Source organism: Cryptotermes secundus, unplaced genomic scaffold (genome assembly GCF_002891405.2).
Source record: "Cryptotermes secundus unplaced genomic scaffold, Csec_1.0 scaffold304, whole genome shotgun sequence".
Taxonomy (NCBI): Eukaryota; Metazoa; Arthropoda; class Insecta; order Blattodea; family Kalotermitidae; genus Cryptotermes; species Cryptotermes secundus.
This window is the reverse complement of record NW_019721521.1, coordinates 2,371,098-2,383,457: the sequence shown is the minus strand read 5'-3', so window position 1 is coordinate 2,383,457 and position 12,360 is coordinate 2,371,098. Positions and strand designations below refer to the sequence as shown.

The following is a 12,360-nucleotide window of genomic DNA, read 5'->3' as shown; positions in this document are numbered from 1 at the left end:
GGTGAGACCAATCACAGACATCACAAGCACAGCCCTCAGAAGAGAAGAAATGTCAGTATGCTTGTAGTCCATTTGGGAAAAATAGCCTTAAGGAGGGTGCAGTGTTTTGTAGAGACCCAATGCTAAATGATCATTCTGTAAATAGTGGTCACTGCTAGGTAACGCCCACAACATACATGTACAGAACAATGGAAAGGCTGTTTTCTATATGATCTACGCTGAGATTTTATAACTGGGAGGTTTGATGCTTAGTCAGTTGAGAGTGAGTTCTGTACAGGAGTCTGTGAAGACAGGCCTTCAGCTGGAGGCAGAGGAATAGCCATTGTTGAAGCCATTACCAGGAAATGACTAGTAACAGACTGAGAACACTGGACTGTGTGCTCTAGTGAAATGTGAAGTGTGGAGATTAGTGATGGCGCTGTAATTGCTTATAGTTCCAAGTTGAGTGTATAGGTGATCAATAAATCTATTCAGCAATCCAAACTTGGTCTATAGTCACATATACATTACATGACAATATTATGTAACAAGCCTATTAAATTCCACATGGTTCTCTTAAAACTTGTAATTAAATACAAGGCATCAAAGAAACATGCAGAAATTCACACTGTTTATGAACAAACTTCGAAGCTGAAGAATATGATAAAATGATTTCTTGTTAGTACAACTCTGACTTACCCAGCTGATGTAACAGTTCCCACAAACTCGCCATTTCTGTATAATGGCTCTCCTCCCCATGGCCAAATATGTATATCTGGATCAATATCTTCCAAAACAAAGAACACAAGTCTCTGGGTGACTCCTTGTTCTTTCTGGCGTTGGAGAGCAAACTTGCCAATGAAGTATTCTTTGTCTAATTTTACACGATGACCTGCACCAGCCTCAAATGGGGTTGTGAGGCTCGTCAGCTCCTCAGCCCAGAAAGCAATGAACTTCTCAATGCGCATGAAACGCTGTGTGAGGCAACCCACATCTCTTGCTCCATAGTCACGGCCGACCTTGAGAGAAACAATGACTCAAAAGGATGCCTTTCTGACATACAAATGGCATTGCAAGTAAAACATGAAACTGGCATAAAAGTTTTATAAAATGAACATTGTGCTTTCTACATAAATAGCTCTAAATTTCAATGAATGGGGGGGGGAGATGAGATTTATTAAGTGCTATTTATAATTTATGATTTAGAGTTGCAGTTAGTTGCAGCCACCTGCATTTTTAAAAAATTCTGCAAGATAACTATTACAGGATTAGGAATGAAGTTTAAAAGCATTTTGTAGTAAAGGATTTTGAAGAATCATGTTTTAAATCTAATTGACTGTTTAATGCTAAATGATTTACATATTTAATTATATGCAGAGAAATTATCACACAGTAGCTTTCATTAATGTAATGTGTGCATGTGTGTATGCTACAAATGATACAATAATTTTATATTCACTGACAGAAAAAATACATTATATAATACACAAAGTAGCTGAATGAATGAGAAAGCATACCAAAAATTATTAAATAATCCAAAAGAAAATTGAGATTTGGGAAGGCCAAAATTGAGATAGTATGATAAGAACAGGCCTCAAGCCTAACTTTGAATGAATGAAATATTTTGTGGGATAAAGTATGAAAAGTAGATAAAACTTTACTAAATTATCCCAGATACTCGAACAGTTGTCAATATACTGTTTAGTACTGATATACACAAGAAAATGTTCTGAGAGGTTCATAAGCAATGGCAAATTGTAGTGTATAGCTTTCTGAAACACAGTACGTCAGTACATAAACCTAAAGATTACTGAAATATTCCAGAGACATTTACCCCTTTAATCTTCTAAACTTATCAGCTTCACTTGAAACGAAACCTAGGAACAGATGGAATTCTCTGACAGTATTTATTGCTACTCCATCAGGGTATGAGTATGAGGTGTGAGCCATAAAACTGGCCCTAGCACTGCCACCTTCACCGGTCTATTATGCTCTACTCCATCAGGGTAAATTAAAAAGAGAAAACCACTACGCTCCAGTTTTCAATAGCCTTGAATGCCAAGCCAAAAATTTAACAACTTTGACTGATTCTAAGTTTTCATTAGACTGGCTGTCAGTACAAAGTACCTAACACTCTTTATCTGGTCTAGATATATCTGAGTGACAAGTACTTAATTTTATGCTGTCTGATAGTAATTTTCACATTTTGACTTAGTGTCTTACCGTCATGAGTCGATCATATACATGAAGAGCATATTCTGAAGGAACATATAAGCAGTATCCAGGTTCTCCTGTATGAGTGAAGGACATTACCATAACATCAGAGGCATAACCCACATTCACTTTTTTGTAAGTAAATGGAAGAAGATTCACATCAGAATTGGACAATTCTGACATCAGGTCACGGGATTTTGGGCCAACGACATTTATTACTGTATACATTGATGTCATATCAGTGAGTGCCACAGAATGGTCAGGAGGAAGGTTACGCTGCATCCATTCAAAGGTACGAGTCTGCTGATTTGTAGGAGATACCATGAAGAAACTGAAAAGGAAAAACTCATCACTTCATGGAAGTAACAGATTCTGGAGTCAAATGATGTAACAAATGCTAAATCAATATCGTTATTAACTCATGGCTTGTAAAAACAGAATTTATATGTTTTGTTTCTTTACTCTGGTGTAACTTGGGAATGTTAAACTCGTATACAACATACTTTCCACTACCTGAGATCATCAAAGGTAGGACACATTATTATTGAGGTAAAGCTGTCCCTGTGCTTGACTATACCATGAAGTCATATGGTGGACTGCATGTACAGACCCATGTTTTCTTGACCTCAGCACTAGCTTGAGGTGACCGGTTAGCTTCACGCTCCAGCCACTTTACCTGTGGCAAAAGAGCCCTAGTACCCACTGGATAGGTGGCTGGGTCAGCCCCAGAATCAGTCTGGAAAATGTGGAGAAGAAAACACTCATCCCCCCACTGGGACTCAAACTCTGACACCTTGGTCATCCAGCCTGTAGCCAGTCACTATACCAACTTTGCTGTCCAGATGCCCAGAACGCATTACATATCAACTCAAATTTGTAAATAATGATCAATTTCCTACTATATACTTATTGAGGTTTGCTCAAGTCTTCACAAATGAAAGATGCAGTCCCATCTAAATCTGGGAAGAAAATAATTAGTTTTAATTTTACTTCATAACTTCTAGCCTTTAAAGTACTCCATTTTTCTTATATCAACTTTATTCTCAAATGAAGTGTTAGCAAGAGATGTCAACATTAAATTTAATTTCCATTAAACTGCAATGTCCAGTAAATGTGGAATTTCTGAATGTATATAGTGATAAAATGAAAACCCACATTTTCATTTAAAGAGAACAAATCTAACCAAACATACAGAGCAAATATGTATCTGAAAACAATTAAATTGATAACTATCACCAGCAGTTCAAAAATTAAAATTTTGCACATTCATCACTATACTGTATATTAACTATTACAGCAATATAATTAATTCTTTATCCTTATTTTGTAAATCTGTTGCTTTCTAATTCATAAATTACAATCTGATTTTTTATTTTTGTTTATTTTTCCCCATTCTCACACCTAAGACTTAACCCAAGGATTACATTGTGTAAAATGATTGGATTTGAAAGAATGCACAGAGAAGTGATCATGTTCTATTTTAAGATATTATCCTGGCATTTGCCCACCAAAAGAAACCTCAGTCAAGATAGTTGCTGTGCCAGCAGAAATTCAAATTGGGCACCTCCCAAACATAAGTGAGAAGCATTACTGCTTAAGACAACTTGCTGAGAAGTGTAAGATCATACTGTAGCATCCTATTGCAATCAATTCTTATTCAACAAATGTCACTGATTCACCATCTTACATGCAAGACATACTTTCAAAACTTATTTAAAAGTTTCTTACTTCATATAATGTCTTTTAAACCTTATGTGAGTGTCTGTACATTGCACTACATGTTTCGAGTGCCATCGGTCATCATCAAGTGTTTAAAAAATGCTGTTGAAAACCGCTGTGCTTCTATTTCATGATTCTAATATTCAATATGTAGTCCCATCTACACACTTGTGTATTCCAAGGTGCTGAGTAGCTCTTCCTATTGTGTTGCATTGTGTTGTGTCTGTGTCTACACTACAAGTGTTGCATTCTGTTGCTTAGAAACAGACACAACACAAAATTCTACATCGAACCAATGCACAATGTAGAACACGCAGAACATATGTACACCCAGACAAAACGCATATGCCATATTTTATGATCATGTGTAAGGCTACACACATAAAAATTAGAAAATACAAAACTATAATTTTGCCTGTGATTCTGAATGGGTGTGAAACTTGGTCTCTGACATTAAGGGAGGACTACCTGTTTCTAACGGGCCCAACTGAGTAGGTTTTATCCTTCCCTACCCACCTGAAGATGGAGACAGATCCAGTCTCCGAAACGTCGTGGTCTTTTGTCTTTTACATACCAGACGATGGATGAAGTCCAAAATAAGCCAGAAGAAGTATAGACTGAGGGTGTTTGAGAACAGGGTGTTGAGGAGAATATGTGGACCGAAGAGAGAGAAGAAGTGACAGGAGGCTGGAGAAAACTGCACAATGAGGAGCTTCATAACGTGTACTCTTCTCTAAGTATAATTAGATTGATCATGTCAAGGAGGATGAGGTGGGCAGGGCATGTAGTACAAATGGGGGAGACGAGGAATGNAGAAGGAAAGAGACCACTGGGAAGACCAAGGCGTAGGTGGGTGGACAATATTAAAATGGATCTTGGAGAGATAGGATAGGATGGTATGGATTGGACTGATCTGGCTCAGGATAGGGACCAGTGGAGGGCTCTTGTGAACATGGTAATGAATCTTCAGGTTTCATAAAATGCTGGGAAATTCTTGAGTAGCTGCAGAGTTAGCGGCTACTCCAGAAGGGCTCGGCTCCATGAGTAAGTAAGTAAGTAAGTAAGTAAGTGTAACGATATATATCGTGAAATATACACACCTAATATACCACACATTAACCACCCATACATCACAGAAACTTCTCTCTAGGCTCCATGACCATGCTTACTACATAGAAAGCTTCTACAACAGAGACCTACAAATGACATAATATGCCCAATTCTACAATGTAGCACTGGAACCTTAGTATTAAGTTGGCATACATGCTTTTTAACCTCCCATACTAAATAGTTTAATTATACATTCTTTTTTTTAATTTAAATATTTTTAATATTTACATAATATATTCAACACTTGATATATATGGTATATATTTTTATTTTATTCTGTTATCTTCTATTTTAATTGTAACACCAACTTGAGGCAAATTTTATCTGTTAGTATATATTATGACATGTTGCACTGGTATGGATCCATATTGGTAGTTTAATAACTAAACACAGTCTTATATATTGCCTGATGATGGTCTTATACGACTGAAACATGTAGCAAGAATAAAAAGTTGAATTGTAAAATATTAAAAGCCAGTATATTTGTTGTACTGACAGTTAACATAAGTCCTATATATATCTATATATATAACACACAACAGGATGCTACTGACAAGGACAATAGGCAGAGCTACCCAGCACCATGGAAGACATAAGCGTGTAGATGAGACTACATATTGAATATTAGAACCATGAAACGGAAGCACAGCAGTTTTCACCAACAGTTTTTAAACACCTGACGATGACCAATGTCAGTCGAAACATTTAGTGCAATATACAGACGCTTTCACATAAGGTTTAAAAGATGCATTATGTAAAGTAAGAAACTTTTAAATAAATTGTAAAAGGACACGTTGCATGTAAGAGGGTGAATCAGTGTCATTTGTTGAACAGTTGCTGAGTGGTATGTTTAGAATCAGTAAGTCTTACAGTATAGAATATGAACAAAATTCTCTTAAATACATTAAGGAACAAGCTATCAAGACTACCTCACAAGACTCTAAACAGAAATAGATACTCATAGATTTTAGTAGTGGTCATTTAAAATAATATAAATACACAATAACAAATGTAAATATATGAATGTTAACACTGAGATACAAACCTGAACAAGCCAAAGACACTAATAATTTTGCACATAGTTTCAAAATCAATTGCACAGAATTAATAATCACCACCATGAATTTATGAAGTTACAACTTACGAATTATCATTCTGGCGGACAATCATGCAGTCATTTTCATATCCACCAAGCTCATTCTGCATTCCTGTGTGAACTATCCCTCCTACTGGGATGTTGACATCATTTGAACACACCCGCTGAAGATAATCTACAACTTGACTGCCACTTGACTGAAATGCAAAATTGTTTCAGTAATGCTATAAGAGGTTACAATTATAAGACGCAGTGAAATGTCTAAGTGCTAACATAAAAGACAACACCCTTCCATAATGAAAGTTCTTTCCCATTATGGGCTAGGAAAGCTACAGCACTGCACTTTTATGTAAGAATGTGGGGTACACTCTCACGTGCATCCTCCAACTTTTACGAGAATAAAATTTCTAAATCCATTTCATTCAAGCTACAGATACTGTATTATTCACAAGAACATCAGGAGGCTAGACGACATGTGGCAAATGTCACATGGGTAAGAATACTGTGAATCATGAGATATTCCCTGGTGATGTATCTGTCAAATTAAACAAAAGAGAAATGGCATGAACTATGTGGTTACCTTAATTTCTATCTTTGAAAATGAAGACATATCAATGATGCCTACACCTTCTCTGCAAGCCAAATACTCTTCACGCATGAAATCAAAAAACTTTGGTTTATAGAAGCTTCCTGGTGGCATCCGAGGCAAAGGATCACCATCTATGAACAGGAAATTAATACAAAAAAGAATATATCAATTTTATAAATTCTTAACTACAGACCCTTGTACTCTATTAACAAAACTTGCCTTTATATGTAGAATCAAAGTAAACAGCTCGCTCATAAGCCATCCTTGTCCCAAATACAGCACCCCGCTTTTCCAATACACTGTATAACGGAGAGCACCGAAGCTTGCGAGCATACTTGTACTCACATTGGTGTGGATACATAATTGAGTAGTGCCTAAAATTGAACATTGTTGCCATGTATCACATTCAGGATATTTTTAGTCATGCATTCACTGCCATCTCATGTGCAACTCACACTAAAGGTTTAAAAATTCAAATTTTAAAATTTTAAAACTCTCATTTGTTTCATGTTGTGTGCCTTTATTTAACACATCTGTTATACAACATGTTTCAGCCTATTTGGCCACCATTAGGTGCATTAAAATTACTGGAGAAATTGCTGCAATTCGTGTACTTACTTTTGTGGTGATGTGTGCATTTTCTACCACTATGCTGTGTGTGGATGTTATGAATGTTCTGTCAAATCAAGTCAAAGTCAAGGTCACATTGCGACTGACTGACAGTCACTCAGTCAGTCTTTGTGTTGAGCCCCATTTGAGACTCATGATCAGATATTGGTTACTGTTTGACAGTTACTGTCTTGACATTGTGAGGTATCCTCTCTGATGAGAGGACAGTTTTTGTCTTTTGTCAGTCACTGTCTACAGTAATATGTCAGCTGTCATAATGTACAATATATTTACATTTTACATGTTATTCATGTTAATAAACGTATGTACATACAATATATACAAGGCCTCTATCAGTCCAGGCTCAGTACAGCAGATTATGCCCTATTTCTAGTAGCTTCTGCTACAATGGCAGTCTAGTCACATGAATGGTTGTATGCTTGACCACCACCAAGTGGTCGGACTTCGCCTTGTCCAATGTTGCAAACATTTTCATTTTCATGATTTTACTTGACTTCAGCTTGTTCCCTGAATAATTTTATTATATAATCATATGCGTATAGAAGCTTGAAAGCCATGAGAGTTCTGTAGAATTGGTTCTGTTTTATATAGGGCAGCTGACGTTTGTGTGCTATCTAGTATTTAATTATTGTAATGATTCAAATATCAGGTTATAAATATACATTCAGGACATGTTTATAAGTTTATCTGTGCTGAAAATAAATGTACTGAAAATGATACAAAGTTCATCAAAGTTTCAAGAAGTATCACATTTCTTCAGCAATTATGTTGTATGGTGATATCACTCTTGTCAAAAACCCAGGGGAATAAAACCAGATCACAGAAAATGGCATTTACATAATTTTTATCAGATCATTTTGCACAATTACATTATTTACATAGTCTGATTAAAAGAGTGTGGGTATGATTTCTAGGGGTCAAAACTGAAAGATCAGAATAACTCTTTATTTCAATTATTCATGCTCCTACATGTGTCAGTCTTCAGAGACCATCATCAGAGGGACACCTTTACATCAACACAGTTAAAAGCCACCACTACAATACACATATATTGTCCCTAAAGACTGAAACATGTAGGGCAGGCATGTCAAACTCAACTTGTACAGAGGGCCACCTCAGCCCTATAAATAATAATCCAGGGCCGCTCTTCAAAACAGAAATATACATTAGATTTTGATACAAGGAAATTTAATTCTATTTATTACTTAGGAATAATTTCAATATAATTACCTAAAGTCACATATCTTACAGATTTAAAAAGCAAGAGAATGCCATTTTTGACAAGTATCAAACAAACATATACAAGAAAACTCGTAGTTGATAATTTAATGTTTAATTATAACCTTTATACGTTCATCACAATGTAACATCAGCACCTGTCACTGTGTGAAAATGAACTGAATGACAATGCACAAGAGACTACTGGACTAGTAGGAAGGTGTATCTTGTCTCAATGGTCATAAAAGTGAAAGTTTGCTAGCAGCCCATTAGACAATGGCTGGGGGTTGCAAGCTAGTTTTGAAGGTAGAAATCCCTTGCACTTGTCTGTCAGTTGCCATCTTCCTTGCATTCTTACTACGCCTCCAAACGGGATTCTTGGAAATACTTGGGGTGGTGAGGCGGTGCGGATTTTAGTGCATTAACCTTCTGAAATACAATAGTTTGTCCTTCACGAACTTTACAAACCGTTAGTTGGACAAACCCTTCTGCAATTCTCAGAATCACTTTTCCTGCAACCTGCTACTTTATGTCTGCGTGAGACTTCTTGTCTTCTGGTCTGTTGGAAAATTGTCTTTACAAAAAATATTTCTACTAAAATTTTTAATATTGATTTTAATATCAATTAGCTCTAAAAGTTGAGGGGCCGCACTTTGTGGCTATGTGGGCCGCAAGTTTGACATGGCTGATGTAGGGGCATGAATAATTGAAATAAGTAGGGTCTTCACCAGTTGCACTGGACAGAACTGTTTAACTTTTTCTGGTATTATTAGTGTGACAGACTAGAATGAAACAAATCAAAATCAGAATAACTAATTAAATTTATTTCCTTTACATTAGACTCCAGATGACTGTACATGGCAAGTTTTAGATATGCTGTCATCTTTTGATGTACCTCTGGTATTCTTACCTCAAAAGGATGTTCAATTCCCTTGTCACACTTCATATCATCATTGGTCCATTTATAAATCTCTTTCCATTTACAACCATTTTTATCTGGGTAACATATGAGTATGTATATATCACCCAATGCCAAATTCAGTAATTATGACAGATGGTGAATGAGAAAACTGTTGTGCTTGGCCACAAATTCTCTTATAATGGGTCCAAGAGACACAATGTTGTCATGATTTACATGAAAAATTTGGCCAAACTTTTACTGCTTCAATTAAAAGCATCTGAAATTTGCTGCACTAAATGTCAGTTTCAGCCACAACTCAACAAATCATCATTTGTCTGTCTTTGTGAATTTCAACATAAAACTACATGACTGGTTTCTCAGTGTACAATGTCAAAAAATGGCACATTATCTTCTGCTCAAGTTTAGTCATCTTTAAAGGGATCAAACCAGGAAAGTGCTCTGAAGAGCTAACAAAGTTAATCACCAAATGCAGATTTCAATATTCCATAGGTTTCCTTGGCTGCCTTGTCAAGCAACACACAGAACTCTGAGGATAAATGCTGTCCTTCAGGAGAGCCATTTCACAAAGTGATACATAAAAACAGTTTTGCCCATAATTGTTTCTGTGTCAGTACTGGGACAAAATGGCATCTATCTAACAAAGTGCTGGATATCTGTGTGTTAAATACACCGTTTGTTTAATATTTCTTTCATATTATGCTTCATAACGTTGCAACAAAAGCAGTTCCTACTCTTTTTGATCACACAAATATTTATGACTTTGCTATTACCACACTACAATTAAGAAATATTAATATTTCGACTATCCTATATTGCATCTGATGATGGTGGACATGGTCATAACAGTGAAAGTGACAATGGCCTCAGTGACAGTGATTTTGGCAATGTCAGTACATACACTGAAATATAAAGAAGTAGTTGCAATGCCAAGTAGTCATAATCTTGATTTCAGAATATATGTATGAATTTTGTTCTAATATGCTACAAGCCGGAAGGTTGCGGGTTCGAGTCCCGATGAGGTCATTGGATTTTTTTCAATTGATCTAATGCTTCCAGCCGCACTATGGCCCTGGGTTGACTCAGCATCTAACAGAAATGAGTACAGGAATTAATTAAATAATTTTCCTGGGGAGTAAAGCGTGGCCAGTGCGTAAGGCTGACAACCTTACTGCCATCTTTGAGCCGACTGTCTAGATCAAGGGTTTCCAAATTACGGCCCGCGGGCCACATCTGGCCCGCAATGTGATTTTTTCCGGCCCGCGAAAGAATTGTACAGAAATGCGCCAATTGAACTAATTTTCCAATGAGTACTGGTAAAAAAAAAACTTGTTCATAGATTTAAAATTCATTAATTAAGATTATTCACAATTTTACTAATTCTGGACCATATACTGCATGGTATTTCTTCGTACTTGTTCGGCCTCAATTGGCAGTGTCACTTCATGTAAATGTAGGTAGCGCGAGCAGTTCATTACTAGCCGTTTTGTGCACAAGACTTCTTGCAGTGGTGCAGTGTAATTGTAACATATCATAATCATTGCCGGTGTTGTACTTATTACCATTTTTGTATTAAAGGCAACTTACGCCCAGTTTTGCTCTAACTGTTCCGAGAATTGGTAGCGAGGAATGTTGATAAGGCTACTGGAACTTTAGTCCCTTCTATGACGGCCAGCGTGGTATGGCTATCAGTTACCCCTCGCAGCCGACAAAGGATGTTTCCAGAACGTCAGTGTGTAGGAGTAGAGGAGTCCAGTCCGCAACAGTTCAGTTCAGTCCACAGCCGGTCTGTACATAAGTGTACAAAGAGTAGTGTGTGTAATGTAGTTGATGTGTGTAATAAAGTAAGTGATTATTAAAAGTCAGTGGTTACAGTTACATAATATTCAATTTGTAATTGAATAAATTTATTCATATATTTGCTTGTACAGAGATCTCGTAATTTTAATAATTTCATAATTATATATAAATTTATTTATTTAAACATTTTAAATTAACAAGAGTGGTCATAGTAAAATTAGTAGAATATTTGTTATTTTTATTTAGTATTCGTTTTATTATTAATTTTTGTATTATTATTCTCTCTTCAAGTTTCAACATGGATGGAAAAAAGAAAAGAAAAATTGACGATGAATGTCATGCATTTAATGAAGAATTGGGTGTAAAATATTTCTTCATACAATCGAATTCAAAGGATAAAGCTGTATGTCTGATATGTAAAGATACTGTTGCTGTTTTGAAAGAATACAATATACGTCATCACTATGACATGAAGCATGCTTCAACGTTTTCACAGTTTAAAGAAAAGCAGCGTTCAGATAAATTTGCATCATTACATCGTCTGCGTTCTCAGCAAGACTTATTTACAAAAGCAAAATCAGAAAATGAAGCCTTAATCTTTGTAAGCTATAAGGTTGCTTATATGTTGGCTAAAAAAAGGAAAACCATTCACTGGTGGCAATATCATCAAAGAGTGTATGATGGAAACAGTGACTGAGTTGTGCCCTGAAAAACTTAATCTTTTTAAAATGATAAGTCTTGCGCCAAATACTGTTGCTCGTCGGATTGAAAATGGGAAATAATATTGTACAGCAAATTGTAGGCAAAGCACAGTGTTTCAGTCAGTATTCTCTGGCACTGAATGAATCAACTGATGTTTGTAATACCTCTCAACTATTAGTATTTCTTCGTGGCGTCGATGATGAACTTAATGTCACACAGGAATTAGCGTCACTTCACAGCATGCATGGCACTACAACGGGAGATGACATCTTCAAAGAAATACAAAACACACTAACAGAATATAATTTGGACTGGAACCGTCTGCAGTGTGTGACAGTTGATGGAGGAAAAAACATGTCTGGTATAACAATAGGTTTGGTTGGC

General features: G+C 36.2%; 1 protein-coding gene across 4 annotated transcripts in view; it reads right to left on the bottom strand.

Moving 5' to 3' along the window:
- LOC111875461 (pyruvate dehydrogenase phosphatase regulatory subunit, mitochondrial) overlaps positions 1-12,360 on the bottom strand; it is a 29,884-nt gene that overhangs the window by 2,409 nt on the left and 15,115 nt on the right. For all 4 annotated transcript variants that reach the window (XM_023871723.2, XM_023871727.2, XM_023871724.2 and 1 more), the window contains exons 10-14: positions 6,927-7,081; positions 6,699-6,838; positions 6,167-6,315; positions 2,203-2,524; positions 679-998 (exon numbers count right to left, since the gene is read on the bottom strand). In XM_023871723.2, coding sequence (XP_023727491.1) covers positions 679-998; positions 2,203-2,524; positions 6,167-6,315; positions 6,699-6,838; positions 6,927-7,081 — 1,086 coding nt within the window. The remainder of the gene's footprint in view (positions 1-678; positions 999-2,202; positions 2,525-6,166; positions 6,316-6,698; positions 6,839-6,926; positions 7,082-12,360) is intronic.